The sequence below is a fragment of the Phalangium opilio genome, unplaced genomic scaffold, assembly GCF_054372755.1.
Source record: "Phalangium opilio isolate 3A_F unplaced genomic scaffold, DU_Popi_V2 ptg000011l_1, whole genome shotgun sequence".
Lineage (NCBI taxonomy): Eukaryota > Metazoa > Arthropoda > Arachnida > Opiliones > Phalangiidae > Phalangium > Phalangium opilio.
In genome coordinates, this window is record NW_028324147.1 from 1,962,158 (window position 1) to 1,986,339 (window position 24,182).

General features: G+C 38.5%; 3 protein-coding genes across 23 annotated transcripts in view; all 3 read right to left on the reverse strand.

Annotated features, from left to right (window-relative positions):
- Positions 1–6,645, reverse strand: part of onecut (homeobox protein onecut) — an 80,960-nt gene extending 74,315 nt beyond the window's left edge. For 3 of the 15 annotated variants that reach the window (XM_089857875.1, XM_089857879.1, XM_089857874.1), the window contains exon 1: positions 3,919–6,632. In XM_089857875.1, coding sequence (XP_089714001.1) covers positions 3,919–5,482 — 1,564 coding nt within the window. In that variant the 5' untranslated portion in view covers positions 5,483–6,632. Of the gene's footprint in view, positions 1–3,918 lie in introns of all 15 variants that reach the window. The other 12 variants (XM_089857881.1, XM_089857877.1, XM_089857872.1 and 9 more) reach the window with 11 other exon arrangements.
- Positions 6,646–10,753: 4,108 nt separating this feature from the next.
- Positions 10,754–14,147, reverse strand: LOC149709798 (intracellular coagulation inhibitor 1-like). 5 transcript variants are annotated; one of them, XM_089857891.1, is made up of 5 exons: positions 13,792–14,147; positions 13,617–13,693; positions 11,772–12,435; positions 11,415–11,713; positions 10,754–11,350 (listed from the first exon to the last, which is right to left on the reverse strand). In XM_089857891.1, the coding sequence occupies exons 3-5, from the start codon at positions 12,417–12,419 to the stop codon at positions 11,032–11,034; spliced, it is 1,266 nt and encodes a 421-aa protein (XP_089714017.1). In that variant the 5' UTR covers positions 12,420–12,435; positions 13,617–13,693; positions 13,792–14,147; the 3' UTR covers positions 10,754–11,031. The 5 variants fall into 5 exon arrangements, with proteins under 5 accessions (XP_089714017.1, XP_089714016.1, XP_089714015.1 ...); XM_089857890.1 differs by having other exon boundaries at positions 13,617–13,697; XM_089857889.1 differs by having other exon boundaries at positions 13,770–14,147.
- Positions 14,148–16,190: 2,043 nt separating this feature from the next.
- On the reverse strand, positions 16,191–19,050 carry LOC149709799 (steroid 17-alpha-hydroxylase/17,20 lyase-like). Of its 3 annotated transcripts, XM_089855979.1 has the most exons (9): positions 18,478–19,050; positions 18,261–18,317; positions 18,013–18,195; positions 17,850–17,943; positions 17,540–17,689; positions 17,175–17,383; positions 16,952–17,077; positions 16,780–16,884; positions 16,191–16,696 (listed from the first exon to the last, which is right to left on the reverse strand). In XM_089855979.1, exons 3-9 carry the CDS (start codon positions 18,074–18,076, stop codon positions 16,209–16,211), a joined length of 1,236 nt encoding a protein of 411 aa, XP_089712105.1. In that variant the 5' UTR covers positions 18,077–18,195; positions 18,261–18,317; positions 18,478–19,050; the 3' UTR covers positions 16,191–16,208. The 3 variants fall into 3 exon arrangements, with proteins under 3 accessions (XP_089712105.1, XP_089712102.1, XP_089712103.1); XM_089855976.1 differs by lacking the exon at positions 18,478–19,050 and having other exon boundaries at positions 18,261–18,442; XM_089855977.1 differs by lacking the exons at positions 16,952–17,077; positions 18,478–19,050 and having other exon boundaries at positions 18,261–18,442.
- Positions 19,051–24,182: the final 5,132 nt, after the last annotated feature.

A 24,182-nucleotide genomic window follows, 5' to 3' on the forward strand; every position in this document is an offset into this window, starting at 1 on the left:
ACTTAACAGAAATATCATCTTGAACAAAAACAAAACATCTAAGATGAAATGTATCATTATTTTTTATCAAAATCATTTATATGAAAGAGAGAAACTTGGAAGACAAACAGTAAAAGCAAAGATTGTTGAAAGAGAGTTTGAGATCAAAGAAATTGAATAAAAATAATGCAAGTACAGAAAGAAGTACCACGTCTGTTTTGTTTATAAGTACTCGGTGGTACTTATGACGTATATCTTAATGTAAAAGATCTAAGGAAGGATACAGAGAGGAATAAAAAAAAAAAATCAAAATTTATTCCTAATGGAATTTTTTTAGACTTGAGTCAATTTGGAATAAACACAAAATAAATTTAATTAATATTTAGTTTAGTACTTAAGGGTTTTAAAAGCGCCTTTCTGCTAAGGAATCCTTAAAGATAACCAGGTAATTATTGCGTCACTACTCATTACGTCACACGGTGATACGTTATCTCGCGAAGTCAGATGTTTGTGTAATTTAAAGTGATAGTGAAATGAAAACATAATTAATTGGTACCGTCCGAAACTATCCGCGTTCAAGCAAGGATCACAGCACCAATTACGAGAAAATTCAAAATTCCCAATTCCCATCAAGACTAGCATTGTGTATTTAAATTAAGTCAACGAACTAATTTACCACTTCACTATCACTTTAAAATTAATCCATATCCCAGCTGTTCAATTATAAATCCACATATATTTCGTGAAATAGAAAATATGTCTGCATATATATTTTTTAATTTTTGAAACATACATGCCAACTCCCACCCGGAGGACCCCTTCGCAACGCGGGCCAAAAAATAGGAACCAAAAGTTTTAACCACCGTGAGACAAAGAGCACCCATATAAGGACCACCCCCTGCTACTTCCGCTGGTTCCAGAGTTACGTACCAGCCCCTATATCCGAATTGAAACCATGGTAAATAGAGCAGGCGTTTTTGGGGAGAAAAATCTGCTTATGGCAAACGTTCCTAGCCTGGGTGGGTGACAGCAACTTTAGACTAGTTGTATGCCATATTTCCCGCGTAAAATCTGTGGCGCGCGAATGAACTTCAACGTGAACCCAGAATGAGCGCGCTCGCCCGCCCTGGCCCTAAGTGGCCAGCAAGGTAACGTAAGCTTCCTGGTTTCCTCTCTCTCTCTCTCTCGTGCTCTCTCAAAAAAGGTGTTCGGGATGCAGAGGGAAAATGAGCCAGATGTTTATTCACAGTTCATATTCACGAGGGCCTATTAAGTTAATCCGTTATTACTACAGAACCGTCCCGAAGTTTATATTATATTAGAGTCGCTGTGTATGTCCGTCCACCTGACACTTTTGTTTCAAAATTAATTGTTTTTTAAAATTTTGTAAAACTTGTTTAACTAATTTTTTTATGAAATAAATAAATTAATTAATTTACATGTACAAAGTTAAGTAGTTGGGTTTTATTATTTGCCAACGTAGCAATTGGTACAGTTGGTCCTAGCACTTCAATATGTTCTTTATTTTTGACCATTTCAATTTACTATATAGTCTACGAATGGCTTGAAAGTTTCAAAACGTTAATATAAAATAACCTGTTTTATTTGTAAAGAAATTGTAGATCTTAGCTTCTTATTTTGTCAATTTCAATTGTTAGAGTTTCCTCTTTCAGTTTACTTCCGTTCGTTTATCCAAAAAGGCTTAAAATTTATAACTTCAGTCAAGTATCAATATACGACCCCCTCCCCCTTTTTTGAATAAATGTTAAAAATACAAACAGTTTGTCAAAATACAGCAAAAATCTGAAGTATAAACAGAGAGGTTTTTAGTCAACCAATAAGGGGGCTAAGATTTAAAGCCGATGGAAACGTTTGTGTAGAGATTACTAGGGAAGGAAGGGCCCACCAACGCACAGTCAGCGTTGAAATCTGGCCGGTTCTCTCCTGGCCTCCCCAGGCCCCGAAAGTGGATCCTTGGAATTGGGTCTCCACGAGAGAGAGCGAGAGAGAGACATAGAAATCCCTTTATAATCCTACGTCCCAACCTAGCACCTGCTACCCTCAACACCGCACACATGCAAGCCCAAGCCGCTACTATACCCCAACCAAGTACATCGAACCCCCGATACACCCCTCGATAGGTATAGAAACTAAAACCAGTCGTAGTAGATTAACCCAAGAAGTTATGAAGACCTCTTTTTCTATTTCTAAACATTTTATGGGCTTGGAATGGACATAACTTTCATTAGAAAAACACTGTTCTATCAATGGGAAAGAATACTTTTAAATTTAATTACAATTGTAATAATCTATAGTATTATTCTACTAAAATCTAGTGGTTTTTCTACTGCAGGATTAGGTTAAGCATTGGTTTGCTAGTATTATTTTAACCCGCTGTAGTATTTTCTACTAAAATATAGTGGCTTTTCACTGCACCTACAATGATTACAATTACTATTCTAAAATACACAAACCTAAAGCTCCACCATAAGTGTCTCTAACAAACAGTATGAAATTATAGTAGTATACTACTACCTATTTCTTCTAACCCAACCTAAGCTACTAACCAATTAAGTAAAAGTCATTGGAGAACTTTTACGTGAATTTAGTTCATGCAGGAAGAGGCCGTTTCTCCCTTATAGGGCCTACTACATTAAGTCTATCCAGCGTGACCAAAAGAAACCCAAGTTATATGTATAAAAAGTCCGAAAAAAGGGCACCGCAAAAAAGGCCTCACATCTCAAGCAAAGCGGAAGAAGTTCACTGAGATATCTTTAGAGAAATTTAAAGGTTTTTATGGAATGGCAAGAAAAACGGAGGGTGTAAAAACGTTAGGGTTTACGATTTAAGGATTAAAGAAATATGGTTGTAAAAACCTGGCTTTCGTGATTAAGTAATTACATTTTATAGACGAGAATAATCTTAATTGCTTGACTGAATAGATTAAACAAATATTATGCCTAGAGGTCATAGTTCAATTAGCGCGTCAACCCTAAAAATGAAATTCTTGGTAGTTTCTTAGCATTTAATTATCTTCACTAATAAATTTCAATATTTAAAGCCTTAAAAGGAATCTGACGTCATTTGAAGCTACACTATTCAGTAAGTTCTAGCTTCGTTAATAATAAACTAAAACGTTATAATTGAAATTAGAATCGGAATTACAAGGATGGCCCATGCATTCTGGGAAGCAATTTCTAGGAAGGTAAGATGACATTTCGAATTAGGTTATAAGGCGGTTGGTAGAGAGACAACTAGATCTCCTCCGCGTGCAGTAGACAGACTGTCTCTCTTCCCCTCGCGGGGTTTTACTAAATTAGCCAACACACACGGAGTCTTTACTCTTTACCTCTACCTTAAAGCTGACTATAGCGTACACCGCTCACGTAATTGCTATGAGAAAAGGCGGGGGAAAATACTCTGACACGAAACTAGAGCCTCGTTCTTTGTTATATAGGCTTTGGTTAAAAAAGGAAAAGGAAAAAGGATATATATTTTCCAAGTGTCGCCAGTGACATCACTATAAAGAAGGGCTTAAAAAGGGGATTTTCCTTATTGACGTCACGGGGATGTTTTGGTCGGTGAATTGGCCGCTCGAGGACGGAGGAAAGGAAGATGGGTTTGGCGGGATGGAAAAGCACGTGGAGAGAAAATCTATACAGGGACCTTTTACGCGCCGTCCGATTCTCTTGGCTTTATTTCGAGAGCTTACAGATCGAAACCCTGAGACACGCGGCGCATCTCTCACACCCAAAACATCCCCACGAGGACTGCTAGACACGTGCTCGCTCGCTACACGATCGCGACCAGGAAGCGTTATACATTTTCGCGCTCTTTAGCTCAATGTAGGCCAATGTAGGTATTATATTCTTTGTGTGGTGGGTTTTGTTTATGTATTTGAAAGATTAAAAGAGAGAGATATATAAAATTTCGACTGACAATTACCTGCTAGTCTGAGCGCGGACATGCGTTGAAATTCGGGTTCTTCGAGCCATTTGTACATTCGCCTGAAAGTCTCCCTTCCGGATTTGAGTTTGCTCCAGGGTTTAGGATTCCTCAAGAGGTCGGAGAGCGTCCCCTGAGACCTGCACAAGACTCTTTGGGCGAAAATGGCTTGCGGTATGCTGTACCGTTTGAGTTCGGCGCTAATTCGCTGAGCCAGCTCTTTAGTGTTGATTTCTTCGACTTCGTCCGAGGGAGAGGAAGCCTCGCCTTGCGACGAGCTGGAACTTTGGGGTCCCTTGGAGCCGGACGGCGTGGTCATTTTGACGCCGTGACTGACCATCATGCCGTGTCCGTTGTTTCCGACATTCATACCCTGATTCGTAGCGGCCGCCACCGCCGCCGCCGCTATCGCGATGCTGGAAACCGAAGAAGCTATACACGTGGTCGCGCTGTGGGCCGGGACAGTGGCTTGAACCGGGGCGTTCGGTTGACTAGGGGGCACCACGGCGGGCGTGGGCGTCGGGGGCGACATGGTGACCGGCGGCAAAGAGGAAGCCACCACCGTCAAGGTGGTAGCCGGTTTGACATCGTGTCCCGTTGATCCGGGAGGCGTTGGTGGCGCTTGCAAATGCGCCGAAGGAGGCGACGTGTGCGGGCTGGCGTTCAAGCCGTTGAGCGTGGGCATCATGGCCGTGGGTGAGTGGAGACTGACCGAAGGACTTTGGGGCGAACCCAGGCCCCTTGACAGGTCGCCTCGGTGCACGGTCACGTAAGAATCGTAGCCGCCGGGTGACAAACTTTTGTCGGGAGAATGCAGTCCGTTTTGCGGGTAAGGGGGCGAGGGCATACCGCTTTGTTGGTGACCTCCCATCATGGAAACGGCGGCGTGGTGCGTGGCGCCCAACGTGGGGCTCATGTTCATGCCTCCCATGTGACCGAGCTTCTCGTACTGGTGGTGATGATGGTGATGGTGCGTCGCGTAACTGTTCATTCCGTGCATGCCAGCCAGGGCTGCCGCGTTGTTTTGCATCAGAGTAGTAAAACCGCCGCCGTGCACGTTTCCGTGCCCGTAATGGCTAAATTTGTCCGACATGGTCGAGATGGGAGGCAAAGGTTGCAGAGGGGTCAATGTGGCGTAACTGCTGGACGTCGAAAAGCCCGGAGGCGACATCCGGCCGTTCAAAGTCTGGTAGGTGGGTTCGCCCAAGGCGCGAAAGTCCGAGGCGTCGATCATGCTGGACGGCGAGTCGGATCTGGCGATCTCGGACCCGATGTCCTCGGAAACTATTTCGTGGGACGGTAACAAGTCCGGTGGTTCGGCCGGTTCGACGCTTCCGACACTGCCGACGCTGTCCGGGTTACTGCCCGTCGGAGAGGGGGGAGCTCGACTGACGACCACGACAATCGCCGGTACCGCGTTGCTAACGCGCTCGACTGTGGGGGAGGAACGGGAGGCTGACGGATCTACCGTCTCGTCCGACTCCACCGACTCGACTGGCGCGGCTTCGGGGGGCGCGTCGCCCATTTGTTGGTCGCCCAGGTCCGCCATAGTCTCCATGATTTGCGCGTTTTAATGGCAATCAAAACGCATCGAACGGTTTCGGGCGGCTCCGGCTAAGCTCCAGGATGGATTTTAACGATCGGTGATCGGATTTTCGGGGGCGTTCTTCAAAACTCGCGACTGGACGGGAAACGACGTAAACCCGCGCTAGCCGCCATCTTGTCAAAATACAATATCGCGCACGGGCCTCGGCGCATCGACGCCCGCGCAGAATTTCACCCCCGAATATCCCCCTTTCGAATTCAGTCACTAGCGTCGCGCCTGCCTATTCGGCTTTACTCTTCGTTTCACCCCCGAATTGTAGGGCTTCGTCATAGCCTAAGCGTCGTCCGCTTATAGAAACTTGGTGCGCCGCCAACGGCAACCCCCCGAATTTCTCGCCCCCTCTCTTTCCAAAAACAGTCGTCTCTCGGTTCGGAAAAGATAGATCCTCGCTTCTCTTTTCCTCTTCTTCCTCTCTCCGGCTCGGTAGCTCCCCTATCCGCTGCTGGCGGGGATATTTTCTCCCTCTCTCTTCCCCTCCTCTTACTCTTTCCTCTCTCCCTCGGTTCTCTCTCTCTCTCGTTTCCGCAGCTTCGGAGTAATGGCGTCTCTCGCCTCCGTTCGTTCCGATCCTCTCCGCTCAGCGGCCGCCTCTCCCGCTAGGCCGGAGTCTGGGGCCGAGGCTTAGGTCTCTCTGACGAAGCCGAGGCCCGAAATCGGTTGGCGGATTCTCTCGAAATCCGACAAAGAAAGGGAATCTCCCTTTTGACTACGAAACTAAGGCTAAAGACTCACGAGGTTCTCCAGCACGCTGTTTCCAATCTTGGCTTTTTCCATCCCCTATTTTCCAACTGCAGACGAATTTCCGATAAGAGGTGATCGGAGAATCGATATTAATTATCCGAAGCGCGTCTAGTATCTGCCCGAACCGCGCTTGAAGCCGCGGCGCTGTCGTCGAACGCCGCCGTTTATCCACCGGCTTACCTCCGTCACTGATGTCGTCATAACCCGAGCTCCGCAGCGCACCCTAGCAATTTTTTCCAGAAGACGAAATAAATGGGGTCCCCGTGTCCCGGCCGCGTAACCAGGGGTTACCGGATACTCGCGGCCCTTTCGCGCCAAATACAACGGGTACGTTAATTAAATTGTTTAATTACGTTTCCATTTTTGCGAATAATGATCGCGCGCGGCCAAACCCCTTGACTCCTTCCAAGTTGGAGACCGAGTTATTCCGTAGCTAATTTCCCAATTGAATTACTCCTCCCCCCGATGAAATGTCTTAACTAGTTGTAAATGATAAGTATTAAAGCTGTAAAACTAGTTACAATCAATTAACAACATCGACGAATTTACGCAATTAGATTTGCAACTTCAAAAACCAAAAGTAGGCCGGAATATTTCCTGTAAGCGATTTCACCTTGAGCGCCGAAGCGCTCGGGAGAAGCCAAGCTGTAGGGAACACGCGTATTGTCTCAAGAGAAGAATCCCAAAGTTTCGAAAAGCGATATGTTTTATAATAAATTATAAACTTTACAAACTTAATTGATTCAATAAATAAATGAATAGGCCTACTTTCAGTAATACATACTAATTTAAAATTGTGGTTGTAATTATTTAAGAAGCACCTCCCCCTCCCCCCATCTCGAAAAAAAAATAAGACCCGTCTTTATATTCAGATTAGATCTTTCCAAATAGACATGGCAACAATTTTCAACTTGTATTGACGTTAGACCTAATAGTTAAAACTGGAAATTTAAAGCGTGGCGTCAATTCAACTTGATATTGTCAAAGGAAGGACCACCGTGCAATTGTGCTTTCGTGTCTCTATTCAGAAGCCGGGTGTCCTTTTGTATCGAGGTGGCCAACCTTTTCACCAAATTTGGTTGGCAGTTGGGGGGTACCTCGTCATTGCTAGTACCAGGGTTATCAACCCTTTTCAAGTAAATAACAGGTCTACTCCTTAAGTGTACCCAAAGCTACTTGACTTACATGGTTAAGAAAGGCATGTTTAAAAAAAATAATGAAAAATATATATGGTAGTTTTAAAGTAAATTAAACCGAAATAAGTTTAGTAAAATAGAACGAGTAAAATTTATAAAAAGAATCAAGTGCATAGGGTTTTCTCAAAAAATAAAGTTGAGTCTTACTCACGCATAATTTAACCTAAAGTATATAAAATTAATGGGGTTTCTGAACAAATAACCACCCTTATTAGCTAAGGGTGACCAAGAGACATTGTTTTTGGGGGGTAAGCCACACCACACTATCTCTGTCCTTTGAAAAACCTCCTTGGCGTAAAAGACAAGTAATAGTAGACGAGGGATTTGGCCTTATCAAAGGCCTAAGTTCCTCGGAGTTCCGAGAAGACAATAGCCAACGAACCCACCACCGTTGTTTGGGGGTTAAACACCCCCCAAATCAATAAGAGACAATAGAAATTCCCTCGCCTTCTTTTAAACCCAACCAAGTATTTTTTAAAGGTGTACCCAAGGACCTGCCTTGCCCCCTCTAAGACGGCGGAAGGTAGCAATCAAGTCGCGCGTTGTTATGTGTTGGACCGTTCTAAGGAAAAGGATTTGTCTTATCTAACAAGTCCTTTCTTCTTTATGTACACCGTACACATGAATTATGGTTGCGATTGACGCTCAATAAACGAGATGGACGTTGTTCTCAACAAATTTTAAAAGACAAGTCAAAACTTGTTTGTTAATATCCTAAACCTTGGCTGGATTTCAAAGCATTTCAACAACATGATGACTAATATTGGCACTGAGTTATAATTGTAAATTATTCTTACATGATTTGAGATGAAGAGCTGGAGGTGAATTGTTGTCTTTATGTTCGTATCTAATTGAACTTTTAGTAAAATCTAAAGTTCACTCAAAAACCGAAATCATATGAACACGTGACGCGTACTGAGCTTAATTACCCTCGCGCCAACTGGTTACCATTACCACACGAGCACCAAAAATGAACGAATAAAGAAAATTTTTGAAGTTTCGGGGAATTGAACCTAGGTGGCGACAATTTGAACTAGGCTTTTCTTGTAAAACGTTTCGCCTAAAATCTCCTACGTTCAAGTGCAGTTGACAAATTAAATCTTGCGAAAGATAACCCAAAGTTTGTAGTCTATTTGTTAACCGTGGATAAACAAGAATTTAGTCTTTGAGCCCACATTTTTTCAGTTGGTCGTTAAGTCTTCTAAGAAACTTAAAGAGTATACCCAAGTACCTAGAGAAAGATACGTGAACAAGGTATACAATGTATAATAACCTGAGCCGGTAATTGCGCTCAATTCAGTTCAGGAACCCTGGAAAGTTATTCCCTGTTTCTTCTTTAAGCCTAATCGCGTTTGAATTCCATTTTTAATGTCTCTGGTATTTAAAAGAAGCCTAAAACTTTACAACTGACTTTCTTATCGTAGTCAGCCGCAAAAATTTTGGCGCGTTGGTTGATTCTGCCCCTTCCCACCAGCAGCAATGCCCCCCCCTTACTTGGCGCCATTAAAAACGTTATCACGGAGGAGCGACCCCCGTTTGAAAGGGAGAACCCACACCGCTTCTTTAATAGAATGAATGAAAAATATCCCCGATCCTCTCTTTGGCGGTACAGTTAAAATGAAAAAGAAAAGGAACTCGCGGAGCCCACTGACTCCTTGCCTCGCCAAGGCCCGGGTCCTCTCCAAAATTGGCCCCCTTTTCGTATATTTGCATAAACGCGGAATGGGAGGGTGAGAAAGGGAGTCCCCTTTTGAAAAAGACATTAATTTTAGCTTCTTTGTGTTAGTGTCTTGATTCCACGTACCCCCAAAGAGTTGTCCGTTGATCCTGCAAGGGAATCAGTATGGTTACTTACGATTTAACTGGTGCCCTGGGTATAAAAAAGAAGGGTGGTGAGACAGGTCTTACCATTAAAGTTTGTGTTATGTTTTTTTTTTTGTTTTAAATAAAAATCAATTAGTTGTAATTATGTATTGTTATGAATGATAAGGAGGGAGGGCTTGTGATTGGTGGTTTTGTGGTTATTTACATCATAATGAAGTCTCTACCGGTGCAGTGACAAGTTTTGCTTTCTATAATAATTGACGCGAGAAATACGTGATGGGGAACATAAAAATGTGATGATAATAAAAATATTGACAGACATCAAGAGGATGGCTACAATCTTGTTACCTACCTAAATATTGAGTTTGATTCCATCTGGTCCTCCTAAAGAATTAAAGATTCTTTAAGCCTAATCAAAGATTGAGTTTCGACATTCGATAAGAAGGAAGGGGCAGGGGGAGGAGAGAGTTTTCCCTTCGTGGCGTTGTCTTTGTTTAAACCGCATAATAATTATTGTCAGCGCCGACCTCAGTACGTCTTTTCATTAAGCTAGATCAAATAATGATTCCAACTCTTCCATCATCAGAGTCGAGGAAAGGAAGGAGTTAGAGAAGCTGGGGCTGGGCCAAATCTCCGAAGGGAAAACTCGATGGAATTGTTTGGAAGTCGAGTTTCCTCCTCGCCCTAGGGCCAGAAACATTTGGACCCCCCCCCTCATGTTACCCTCTACCTCGCAAATTATAGGAGGGTCCCTCAAAAATAGATTAACCAAATAATATCGTGTTTAAATTCAAGAGAGTTGGAGGCGAGGTTGGAGGTTCTTAATTTTGGTAAAATAATGTCTTATTTTGGGGTCGTAACTTGATATAATTTTCTTCAGGAAGGGAAGGATTTTACTAAGGAATTGTGGGATATATTTCATCCTTTGCGACTTAAGACGAGGATACTTTTGAGATTTTCCTGTTAATCAACTTCTTCCTGTCCAGAATATAACTGGAAGAATTCTCCATAGAGACATAGACTAAGTCCCTCCGTTAAAATTTACATATCATCGTGCAGAATTTGTTATAGTTTGTCCTGGAATTTGAAAGCAACGGTATTAAAGTTGAAGAAGAACAGGCTGACTAAGCTGTTCACAGCGTTACCGCGTAATGGTTCAATTTAAACGAACACAAACTATAGGTGTTCGATTTCAGGTACAAACATAAGTTAAGATTTCCTATTGACTTCAGAATCGCGGTCCCTGGGTTCAGAAATCCATGAAAAGTCCTAGAAAACTTAGTTAAAGAACAAATCGAGTCTATTGTTTGAGTTAAGTTTAGGGGTGGTGTCTTGTCCAATTAAAAGGTGAGACACCCAGTCACGTGGGAAAATTTCTACCACCAGTTTTCCAAACGAGCATTAAGCACTGGTATTTAAATTAATTTTCAATTTAAAATTTCCAGTATAGTTCCCCCAAATTTTCAGAATCTTAAAATAATTTTATTAAATCGAGATAGGTGGATCCCGATATTATCATCGTTCAACTTACAAATTAAATTTAAAAAAATAATAAATTGATTTTCAAAAATTAATGAAGCAATTAAATGAATGAATTAACCCAGGTATGAACATTTAAATAAATAATTAGGGTTGTAATTAAACAACTTTCGAAACGAAACTCTATAAGGAATAGATTAGGCTTAGTTGAAGTTAAGCCTAATTCAAAATCCCTCGCATTTTTCGAATTCATGAACTCATCTAAGGGTTATTGATTCTGCCCATGAAGAGAATGGTTCCCGTTGTCTTGTCCTTGATGTAGAAGAAGAATGGATGGTCAGCCGTGAACAATGGAGCTGGTGGTCCGCCAATTCTGATTCCAGTAGCGATTCCTGAAAAGGCCGAGGCTTCGCTTCCTTCTTCGTCAACTTTCAAAACAGCTTCGTGGATGGCCTTGGTTACGAACAAGTCCCGATGTCCGCTGATACCGGACAAGTCAGCCTTGTCCACGTCAAACGGGGACACGGCTCCGAGTTTGCGCAATAATGGGATGACATCGATGTCGCTTTCTAAGTTGAACCTGAGAATAAAATACATTGTTAATTAAACTTATAATTTCAAACATGAACTTAATAACGCAATACCTTGGCATGCTAACATCAACGATGCTTTCTTGGAATGGAATGTTTTCTAACAAACTCGGTCTCTTTATGATATGTTCTTCTAATTCCGCCAAACCGTCTCGTTCTTTGGGTAGCAGGATGACCATGGAAAAGTCTCCTTGGTATGGTAGTTCGATGGCGGTTGCGTTCAAGTATTTCAAAGGCGCGTATGGGAACTTAGACTTGATGTTCATGGTTGGGACGCTTCTGGGTCGAACTCCGGATTCGTAGAAAGTAGATGCCTTGGTGAAACGTTGGTCAAACTTTGTCCTCCATTCACCCTGTTAGAAGTTAAGAATTTAATAACCAATAGGTTAAGATATATTCTAGTAAATTTACTTTATAATAAACGGCGTTCATCAGGAAGGCTCTAGTACTTGGTTCCAATGGTTCAGCCAAGACTCTCGAGATCTGATTCCTCGTAGTATGGGCCACAAATTCGTTAACCTTGTTCATGGTGGCCTCACCTTCCTTGACAAAATCAACATTTTGAATACGGGCTTGATAAAAGTCGTTCAGAAGCGTCTGATAATCCCTGACGACGGAATAGCCATTCTGTACAAGAACCAAGTTCACAATCTCCAAAGTATAAGCCTCTGTTCGTCCTGAGCTCCTAAACTTGTCCAAAAGGGTCCGGAATCCGGCGTGAACGGTGGTTTGATCCAAGCCGTATCGTTTGTACTCTAAAGCATCCGCCAATTCTGTCTCAGAAACTGTCCTGGAACCCAAGTACAACATAGCCAATGCCGAGGACAGACTTAAGGGTGATAATAAAAGATTCTTGTCCTCCAATGGCATCAGAGTTTGGTACAAGGAAAAGGCCAGTTGGTTACTGGCATTGATGGCTAAGTTGGGTAAGTCACCAGCAACTGTTTTAGGAGGAGCCTTAGTTGTTGTTGTTGTTGAGGTACTTGGATCTGTGGTTATCTCTTCGGCCAATGTTAAACCGATGGACAATAGTCCAAGTATTAAAGTGGACAGAAGCATTTTTGTACGGTAAACTCTATGGTGAGAAAAGTTGAGAAAAACAATGAATATTTTTTGTATTATTACTTGACATTTAGGCCTAATAAAATTTGGTTTTCCTAAATTCTACCACGAGTTTAATATCGTGAAAAGAATTTTAATATTTTTCCTCACGATTCACGTGGAACTGATCAGAATTTTCAAGGCTGAGAAGTCCGGTTTTAAAATTTGTTATTTCTTACGTGAAAAAAAAATGATCGATAACCGAGGGGACAGATACTAGAGAATCTAAGTTTACTCGAGTACTTCAAGCCCTTTGAAACTGCATACCATAGGTTTTTAGTATCTATCACCTCTACAGGATTTACGCAGCATTTTTTAAGATCTCATAAAATTTATTGGTTTTAGAAGGGATTAAAAAAAAGAAATTATAGAATAAATTTTAAGGAACTGGTTTCCAGGGATGGATGGATCTACCCATAACCTCGAAAATATTAACTAACGTTTAACTCTTTTCAAAGTTATTCCAGAAAGAATACCGTAAGAATCTCTTAACTAACTAGCAGCTGTTCATTTAAGAACTATAACAATTTCTAATTTTGAGCGTGATCCTGAACATTTGTGTTTAGTAAACAGAGAAATAGTTGTTAAACTGTTCCTTAAGAATGGTAAGTGAAACAAATATTTGTATTATTTCTTTGAATACCTATTTTCATATGTTTGTGATAAATTCCTTCAACAACGATGTATTTCTTAAGCGCAGCTGAGAGAAATTTATAGTATTAAACCACATATAAAATGATAGTAATATTTATTTGGCAAGTGCAGTTGAAAAAAATATTTCTAACTAATTAGATTAAAACTAAATCCGATCGTAATATGTCAAATTAATTTCAAATTACTACTCAATCACAAAATAAAGGGATAAGTAACTACAAACATTTACTTGCACACCTGACTTAATTAAATTAACCTCTTAAATGATAACGATTAATATTTAATACCGTTTCAAGAAGTTAAAGTGACTTTGGGTAACGCCAGTTCCTTCAAAACAAAGAGTGAACGCGCCTTTGGGGTCAAAGTACTTTGAACAACATTCCAATTACTTTAAAATTACCGCAAATAAAACTTTTAATTTAATAAATATCAGAAACAAAATTGGAAAACCAAAAAATATACATAAAAATAAATTGTTACATATTAAAAAAATTCACTTACGACAAAAATTAAAGACGTTAGTTTTTTGAGGAGATCCTTTCTGTTACGATATGACCCGCGTTGAACCAGACTTAAAACTGGCTAGCAATAAGGATGGAAAAATACTCAAGTAAAAACTGGCTTCCGCAAAAGATCTTTTGACTTTGAAATTACCAGCACCGAGAGCGGTTCTCACTTTTCAAGTTCAACTGCCGTCTTATAAACTGCCGTCTTTATCCACTAAAGGACTGGTTGCTAAACTCGATGCTATTACCAGATATTATTTAATTTTCATTCCCCCACAAATACAAGTTATACTTTATGGTATAATTAAACTCTAGCGGGTTGTACCTCGAGAAAGAAAAGATAAAAAATAAGAGAGAATGGTTTTCTGACTTTCTTCCGTACCGCCGGGGTTTCTGGACTCGGAAAAAGTTAAACCAACCAACCCTAGGGGGTGTTTGCCAGTCCAAAACTTGTTTTAAAACAATTTTCTACAAAGATGTTCCATGTGGGTTTTCAGTGAAGATTATTTGTCAGTTTACGTAATTTAAGACAGAGGTCATTGAAGAGATGGTTAAGGAACTCCAGAACGATTGTAGAGCGTATGAATTATTTGTACGCCACGCTGTAACCAAATAGCAGTGATAATTGCATTTTGAGTTCATAATTTTGATTGGGTGACCTTTGAACTCTAATATCTCAGGCCAATGAAGGTATTATTAGACTTCAAAGCATTTTAGTCAAATATTCTAGGCCTTTGAATGAATTATAGGTTCTGAAACAATTTTAGTCAAATATCTCAGGCCACTAAATGAATTATTAGATCTCAAAACATTTTAGTCAAATATCCATGATCAAATTTATATTCACGGACAAGCAACCTGGTACAATTTCCCCCTTCAAGGTCAATGGAGCCTTTAAAAAATTATACAATTTTGCGTTCGCGTTTAAAAAGGTAATGAAGTAGAAGGTGGCATTGGTTGATTTTTATCGAGTTATTTTTTAGGGCGTTTTATTCACGGGGTTTACGCGAATATACGAATATTTTTAAGTGAAAGACCGGATGAACGTTTTTAATAGAGAAAAGGGGTAACCAAAAATGAAATATCATTTTTTTATTCCTAGGAATTATTTAATATTTCTCGATTATAAATGGTTTCGAATTTAAGTTTTAACGCGAAAATTTATTGAAGTTTTTTTTCAAGGAAAAACCGTTTCAATGAGATGTGGACTGTTTTGTTTTTTAAGTTATTCTATTACTTTTAAACTAGGTGTACTTTGTCCGGTACTACTTGTTCAATCATTTTGGCGAAACTAAATACGTCATTAAGAAATTTTCCCAAAATTATGTAGATGTTGAAAATTTCTCATAAATTAAATACGAATAAAGGATTCTGGGAAAAACCAATTTACAATGAAATGGTTATTGATTATTACAAGAAAATTATTTGAGAAATTACCAGGAAATTTTAAATAATTAAATATTCCCAAAACCTCAAGGGTTAAAAGATATTTAATAAGTATTAAATGTTTTTGAATTATTTGTTTGTTTAAATTAATATGGGATAAAACGCGGAAGACGGCGCTTATTAGGATGGTTCATGATCGATAACAAGTAGCTGTAATTATATCGATTTAAATTGAACTTGACCGAGATAGCGGCCACCAGCAGGAAGACGCAAAAATAACATCTAATGTTTACGCAATCTTTCAGAGAACGTGTGACGCACCGTGACGCAGAATATTATTACTTAATTTTTGGCGAATTATGGTTTTTGTTTGCATTTAGAATGACCGCTTGCTTTCCAAGCTTTTAAATGGTAAGATTAATGTGGCATGTTTGATGTTTCACATGATGTGTTACGTCAGTCAATCCGTGTTAAAACTAGTCACGTGTTCTGCATCGTGTCTAATTATTGTTGGGCTTGAATAACGTCATAAAATATTTATATATTTCATTTAAATTAAAAAGGCTTAGAATTATCAAGAGGAGCTTAAAATTAATCATCACGTGTTTAAATTTAATTTCTCCTATCTTTCGTTCTGATGTAAATTGATAATTTTAAAAAAAAATTATAACCCCAAACCTTGAATTTACGAGCTTACCTTAATGTGTACTCCAATAGAAAATACTCCTTGGTTTTAATATTTCAATAGGGAATATAGCGCTATCTAGAGAGTAACGGATATACTATATTTTTCGTATTGCATTAATTTAAAATTAGTTATATCTAATTTGAAATATTAAAAGACACTGTCAGCGTGTATAAAATTAAAATTAGGTTGATAAAGATTAGAAATTATTGATTTCAAGTTTCGATCCGAGGCGGGAGTTTCGAACAAGTGAAAAATTAGGCCTATGGAGTATGGACTGCTAAACAGTTTCTCTTAAGTACCTTTTAATGGCGGCAATCTTCTCTTGTTAATGAAGGTAGATCAACCTTGATTAAACGTAAAAACAATGTTGATCTGATTTGGGTGTAGCTTTATCTATAAAAATGCTCCAAATACTAAATTGGGAACAAAGTAAAAAAAAAAAAAAAAAAAAATTCATATCTATCAACAAGATGATCAAGCCCATATAACACCACATAGTTTTCCATAACTTTATTATGACCTGGGTACTACTTTTATTTCGTAGTCGGCCGCTATACTAGCGAAAGGATTATTTTCCATTACCAATTCGCCTCCTCGGTTTGGCGGGCCATGATACACAATCCGCGCCTTTTGCATAACATTAGCAATAATTAGGAACAAGTCGTTGCGAGCCATTTTCTCACCAATACACATTCTCTTGCCTTCACCGAACGGAATATAACCGGCAATTTTCTTGGCCACATAATTGCCAGACGAATCCAGAAATCTTTCGGGTTTAAATTTAGTCGGTTCGTCCCACAAATTCGGATCAAAGTGAGTAGCATTGGCGTCAAAAATAACTATGGTTCCTTTGGGTATTTTCCGCGCTCCGAGTGAAGTGTCAACGTTCGTAGAGTGAGGAATTAGCATAGGTACTGGTGTTCGAATTCTCAAAATTTCAGATATGAAAGCCCAAGTATAAGGACAGACTTTTTTATGTTCTTGCAATGGGAAGTTGCTACCTGCAAAATAAAACATACCCTTTGTTGGACTTCACTGCAAGTAATTAATGTTTAATGGTCTTTAAGACGGTGTCCTGACTAACCTATGTTGTCGTCTATTTCTTTTCTAACTCGTTCCTGGATATCGGGGTAAATTGCCAAGGCCAAAAATATCCAAGTTAGACTAACTTGCGTCGTATCTGTGCCAGCTTAGAACGCGAAACACTTTATTATAATTAGGCTTAACATAATTAATATTTAAGTAAATTCAAATACCCAGAAACAAATCGCCTAAAATATTCTTTAAATGATGGTCAGTTAAATAATCTTTGCTATCGGATTCCTCTATTTCGGCATCAATTCCAGAGGATATAACGGAATCGGCGAAATGCCTTAATTGCCCTGCAATTATAAGGACCAACAATCTATTTAAGTGACCATGTTGAACGCAAAAATTCGGGTGTCCTCGACACTGAACCGAGGTTACTAAAGGACTCACCGGGGGTGTATCCCTTTTTAGCATCCTGAAATTTTTCTTTTAAAAAGTTGCCCGTTGCGTCCGCCAACCCTTTAAATTTCTTTTCTAAACCCCTGAAGAAAGGGCCAACCAATGGAAAAAAGTCTCCTGGAGAAAGCAGCATGGTATCGTGAAACGTATCAGCGTTTGTTTTAAACAATTGCGTTTCTGTATCGGACAGTTTCTTATACCTACGTAATAGCTCTTATTAATTAAAATTTGAAATTAGTTTAGACAAGTGATGGCCAACACGCGGCCCTCGAACCTAATGTAATTAATTGTTTTCGGTTCGAATTTGGTCCTTTAGCCGAAAAAGTTGGCCACCACTGGTTTTTTGGTTAAATTACCCAAATGCAGTTTGTGCTATGATAGAGAAAGTCGTTTCTTGTAGTTGATTCGCCGGATTGAAGGGGTTCCGATTTGACATCATACTTTCAAGCATTTCTTCTACATTATCGTGAACAATTGTCGCGAGTACTTCACCGTCGGCAAATTTTCTATTATAAACGAGACCATTTAATTGAATACTTGCGGAGAAACCAACACACAGGGGCGGGAGGTGACCTCGCCCCGTCCCTGTGGTGTTTCCGCTTCTCTTAGACTGGCATTAATGGAATAGTCTATTACTACGTTCAAAAGTGCGCGAAACACTGATACCTTATGGCTGCGAAAGCTACTTTTCGGCATACTTCCCACTGTTTGGTATTTCCTTGAAAAATAATGGCGTCCATCTGGTGAAGGAGCTCTATTTCTACACCCATAAAACTCTTATTGAATACATCTCAAAATTCCAAATATACTTTGTTCAATCAGATCTTACGAGATTTGAATTGTGGCCTTGAAATAATGTGGTTTCTTTTGGTTAGCAAGCCTTCCCTGGTCATCTCCCAATCGGACACGATGACAATGGGAACGGATCCAACCCATATTGTGTATATTCCATCGTATTTCTTCTTTAAACGCTCCAAAACGCCATACAGGTTATTCTTACTTCGGAGAAATACTGCCAGAAAATAACTCTAGAATTATTATTGATCAAAATTAACTTTGTGTTAAGAATTAACTAACGTAACACATTCCCAATGAATGGAATCGGCAAAGGTCCGGGTGGAAAAGATTTAATATCTATCCAGTATTTGACCAAGTAAAATGTTACGAGTCCAATAGTAAGAGCGTAGAGCCACGACCCATCCATGGAAAACATTTTAAAGAAATGAAATCACTTTTTAGGGTATATCAAACTTACTAACTCATCTGTCAATTGAGAAATAAAAGAGAACCCGACCTTCGAAATTGTTAAGTCATTTCAGATAACTGGTGTCAAAAGATGGCCTTCAATTTATCCACGTAGAAATAACGTATCAAGTGCAAAATGGTTCAAAAACCTTCGCAAATTGTGTGCCATTTACCTAAGCTCAAAATATTCGTATATGCCGAGTTAATTAGGTAATTATTGCACTAATTAATTTCAGATTAGCTTAGATGAAACTTGGGTGTCAGAGAATGACTGGAAATTTTTGAAACTATAGGATGGGCTTTTTTTCAATCTGAATCAAATTTTTCTCGATAAAAAAGATTTTATATTATCAAATATTGAGATTAAAGCACTACAACCTATAGTTTGATCATTCGGGTAGTGTAGTTCCTTATTACCTTATTACGGGCCCAAGGTTTCACAAATCCCTTGCCGGGTTTAAAATTAGTTTACCCGCCCCCGTTCCTAGCGGATTTTCCAAGAACTAAAAGTTAGATTAGTCCAAAGTTCGTAGATAAAGAAAATCCGAGCGCTGCACGATGAGGATATAAGATCTTTAAATTTTTTTTTTGGCGCGAGAAAAATTATCGCACGTGCTTTTCAATTATATTTAGGCCTAATTTTCAATTTAGGCTTAACCAATCTGAACCCCTACAATTTAAAGTGAAATTAATTTTAATTTAACAATAATTAAAAGGCGGAGCATTGTCTACAGTAGGTGTGACGCGTTTTTGGGTTAGTTTCTTAAACTCTTTAATGATTTCAATAAACAACAGATAATTCCCAATTAAATTTACGTAAACAAAGCTCGTATGATAAGCGGACGATCTGTAGTAGAGAGAGACTTAATGATTGGTTAGATTTCTATATATCCGTGAGAACCTTCACGTGTCACGTGAAAGAGAAATGGGTTATTCGATCAAGGGCGCGTCTCGAGATCTTAACACCTGTTTTCTGGAAAAACTGGGGATTCCATTTCGCAAACAAAACAATAGGATAAATAGCAGAATGGAAGACACCGGCCAAAACCAGTCGCCACCAACTTATTCGATAAGGTATCTGATTACTTTATACGCAAAAATACGATCGAGTTACTGCGAAAGTAGAGTAATTATGTTACGAAATCTAAAACCGCTGAAGAAGATTTATTCAACCGCAATTTTCAAGTGGTTTAAAGGAACAGTGAAACTTTAATGAAATTGTCCACTAATACTCTTTCAAGAGATAATCTATAAATTTTTTAATTACTTTTCTTGAAGATTGAATATCATTAAAAACTTCAAGGAAACTTTATCACTATCCATAATTTTTTTTATAAAAAAACTTAAATTGAAAGCGCTGATTTTTGCCAATATATCTCCCTATTGGTTGGCATGAGTGCCTATCATCTAAAGTAAGGGCTAACACTTAATTGCACAAACAAATGGAAAAGTCATTTAAATTATTCCTTAATTATAATTAAACTCGAATTAGAATAACCACATCATTAAATTTAACGCCACTAACTTCAACTTCACTTTGGGATTAAAACACCTGGATACGTAAATAGACAAACTCTATTTTTCAATCAATAACTTTCCCCCTCTCTTATCAATATGTTTCCTTTATATAAGAATAAATCGAGGGGTACGTTATTCACTACCGGATTCCTTGTACATCAATTGCGGGTGACGAATAGTCACTGAGGGTACAAAGTGACTGTCCCTTCGGAATAAATGCATATTTTATCGAAGGAGATGCAAACATACCAATATAGTGACGGTAGTAAGCTATTTTTCTATAGCGTTAGGTATACGTTATTAAAAATAAATTCCACACCTGTCATAATCTCACGGTAGCCTTAACCGTCCAGAGTGTTACCCCCTAAGTAAGCTAGATTAATTCTAACAAACAACGGGATAAATTAGAACAAACCACTTATATGTATAAATTAATTGATTTTTTTCTCTACCCGAGACGTCACGTGACAACGTATCAGTGGGGGTATAATTTTTCTCACCCCCCCCCCCCCGTTTAAGTAACAAATCGAATTCTATTGGACTTTTATTTATACGTTTAGGCCTAGTAGATTTCACAGAGTTCGAGTCATTTTGAAGAAAATTGTCAATAAGAACGGTAGGTACCCTTTAGACTTCTCTAATTGTAATTAGTTTCACAAGCGTTAATTATCTGAAAGGGTTAAGAAGTCTTTGAGTTTAATAACTGGGGCAAATCGAGTCTAAAGATATTTAGCGTCAAATAGTTTGTCGTAAAGTTCTTAACAAGTTTTAAAATAGAGGGTTGTTTTTTTTACATTGCAGTTAATGTATATCAAGGTTAAGTTTATTTTCATTGGTTTTTTCTCTCGAGAAATGTCGCGTGGAAATAGTATTTAAAAAAAGGAACCACGTGGTGTTACAACTAATTCCCGCGCGCGCCTTTTCTTGTCAAATTGCCATATGGGTTTTAGCTTTTCAAAGTTTCGCGCCGGGGCTGTATCGGGGTCAAGAATAAGAGGTCAAAATTGATATAAAACATAAGCGCTAATAAGAAAACCTTGGGTGAGTTTCAATTTGTTTTTGAGTGATTTGTTTATTTATTTTTGAACGGTTTGGGTTAGCAAATGAAAATATTTTAAAATTCCTCTAGAGAATGCGTTTCTATAACGTCTGACGCTAACGTCTAGTAATATTATTTAATTTGCAGTGATAAAGGTTGACCAGTTGCTTTTAGAAGTTTGCCGATTAGTTTTTCAGTTTTTAGCTCATTTTGGTTATCTTATTAAGGCTACTTTCTTTGTAAATTATGCTGCGAACTAAATGGGGCCCATATTTCAAATATTTTAGGATCGTAAAGGAAACATTTTTAATCTACAACCTTACATAACTTGATCCAAGACCGAGGGACAATTCACACCGATTTTAAAAGTACTGGTTCAAAAACTAATGGTTTTCGATCAGATGCATGAGGGTGGGTTACTTATGATAGTGTAGTGATTTGCCCCTAGACTTAGACTTCCTCTAGCAGGAAATTAGAACAACGTCATTTCCATAAGAAGAGGAAAGATTCTGGCCAGATTGTAGATCAAGGAAAGTTTTGTTCACACTAAGTCTACCATATAATATACATTTATTATTTCAAATTAAAATTCCCTAAATTCCATTGTGAGAATTTCCCCCCGTATCAAATTAATAAATAATTAGAAATTATTTTATTTTAATATCCTCGACTTTCCCTAATACTTAGGGTAATTTTCATTTCAATTTCCCTGACTTTTCCATGACCCAAACAACCTATAAAGCCTATTTCTGGGGCAACGTAAATTTTCAAATATCCTGATTCTAATTAAGAATTCAAATGAACTAATACATTTCCCTGGATTCCCCGGAGCTTGTCGGTTAATTTTGGACGAGTTTTGTTTGTTAGTCGCTCTTTACGGAAATTAGTTCGATCCCAGAATTCCTTGAGAAAATCCCGAATAAAAACAAAGAAAGTAAAAGCAGAACGAACTGCATCCGAAACGTGGAATTGGAGATATAGCCTCGTACAAGGTCAATTAAAAATAAGTCTAGTTTGGCGCCTAAATTCTCGACACGAGAGAGAGAGAGAGAGAGAGAGAGAGAGAGATGGGTAAACATCTATAAAAAAAGAATCTTTTACTCCCTGCCTTGTCACGGGTTTAAAGGGTTGAAGATGCTTTAGTTACTTTGATACCAACTAAAAGACTTACTGAATGAGGATAAAGATCATGTACACAAACCCTTTGAGTTCTTAGTGGGTGTTCAGGGTTTAACTTCAAATTCCGGAAGTGGTTGCCAACTTTTCCAGGGTTAAATAAAGGAAGAGCACGTGGCGTATTCTGATTGGGTAAGGGCTGTACACACCCCCGAAATCTACCCACAAATCTTTGGGTTTGTCTGTCTTTAATGCTCAGGATAATAGTTCTTACTATTTAGCGTACAGAAACAAATATAATAGTCACCTTGCATTCAGAAACGTTTCTCATTTACTAAATGAGTTAATACATACTTATTAAAACTTGGTAAGTGGCCAATTAGCAAGTACATAATTTAGGGGTAATTTAAACCCAGTATTTTTTGATGAGGGAAGTTCCTAATAACCGTTTTGCCGAAGATATTTGCTAACTGCGCATGGGTTAAAATAAAATTAAAGTATTATACTCTATGAGTGGCTTGGAAACTACTTTTAATCTGCCGCTCAGAGACTATTCCTCAATAAAAATATAGTTATATCTTTGAATAATTAAAATATTTTCTTTTAAATTAACAGGTTTCGGGTGTTCAATAATATATCAAAAATCGATTAAAAATATCTACGCTTGAAAAGAATTATGGATTCTAAAGTGGCTGAACATACACCCTTCATATTTCAAGGTACTTTTTCTTTAACAATTTGTGTATTAGATTAAATAAGATTAAAAGAACACTCGAGCACGTGTCATTATCAGTTTCAAATAAACCGGCCGTCTTATAAATTATTATCAGCCTAGATGGCGACATTTGCTTTAGAGTTATATGAAAAAATCGATTAATTTGCCCATTCTCGGTAGTATATCGATTGGAGTATAGATACTTGGTTGCTTGAATAATTGAAAAATCAATTAAAGGGAAACAAAGTTTCCAAGAACTTTCTTATACCTAACACTTTACAGTAATTATATATATATAGTTCTTGAGCGCCTTGCACAGTTTTTAATAAGAATTATGGTCGATTTTTAAATAGTACCTTGGTTGATTCTTACTTAGGACAAATGTTTTTGATTTTCTGTATTACTAACACGTTATATGATTCAATCATCGGTATGTTTTTTTACATATCCATGATTCAATCGCAGTGAAAGAACCCTATACCAATAGTTGCTACAGCACTCTATTATACCTTTCCGTAGAGACAACTACAGCTAATGGCAGGCAGTTGTCATTACGGTGTATCGTTAACAAACACGTTGTTTTGATAGCTAGGGTAATAGCACGTGGTTTATAAACGCGAAAAAAATGTCTAGCAGATTTATAACAGTAAACAGAATGACTAAAGCATGTGATGTCGACGCCTCTTTCCATGGAAAATTTTGTTTCTGTTGTCAGTTGAATTTTATTCAACTAAAAGTAGAAAAACTTTCTACATATGACTTCCCATACAGTTTCACCTTTTAGCCACATCGTATGATGAATATCTACTGTGAAGCTATTTGTTTCATCTGTCCTGTAGTAGTAGTAGTAGTTGTCGTCGTGCCACAGTCAAACCCTTTTAGTCATATTGCATTGTGTTTAGCTTTTGGTGCATTGTAGAACCCTGTCGTAGATGCGTTTCCTAAAAGTAAAGCCCGTTTCAGACGACACATTTTTTGACTCATTTAAATGAGTCAACTTGATTTGAGTAAACTAGTTGGGTCGTGTAATTAACAGAAGTTGGTGAACAAGTCGAATCACAACCATATTAAAAATTGATCACTGACCATTTTTTTGTGGATTCAACTTCTTAACCCTTGAACTAGTCGAGTCAAAAGTTGTATCGTCTGAAAAGGCCTTAACACATCTCATCCAAGTTCCTTTACTAAACACCCCCTGGTCGTTAAAATTCTCTAATTAAAATACCTTAATTATCTTCTAATACAAATTCTGACAGCAAAGCACAAAAATAAATAAATATATGTAAATTTCTAAGTCCCTGTCGAGTCAACTGACGTCACGGACATGATATAAATGAGTTAATTAATTTTTGGGAGTCCTCGATCG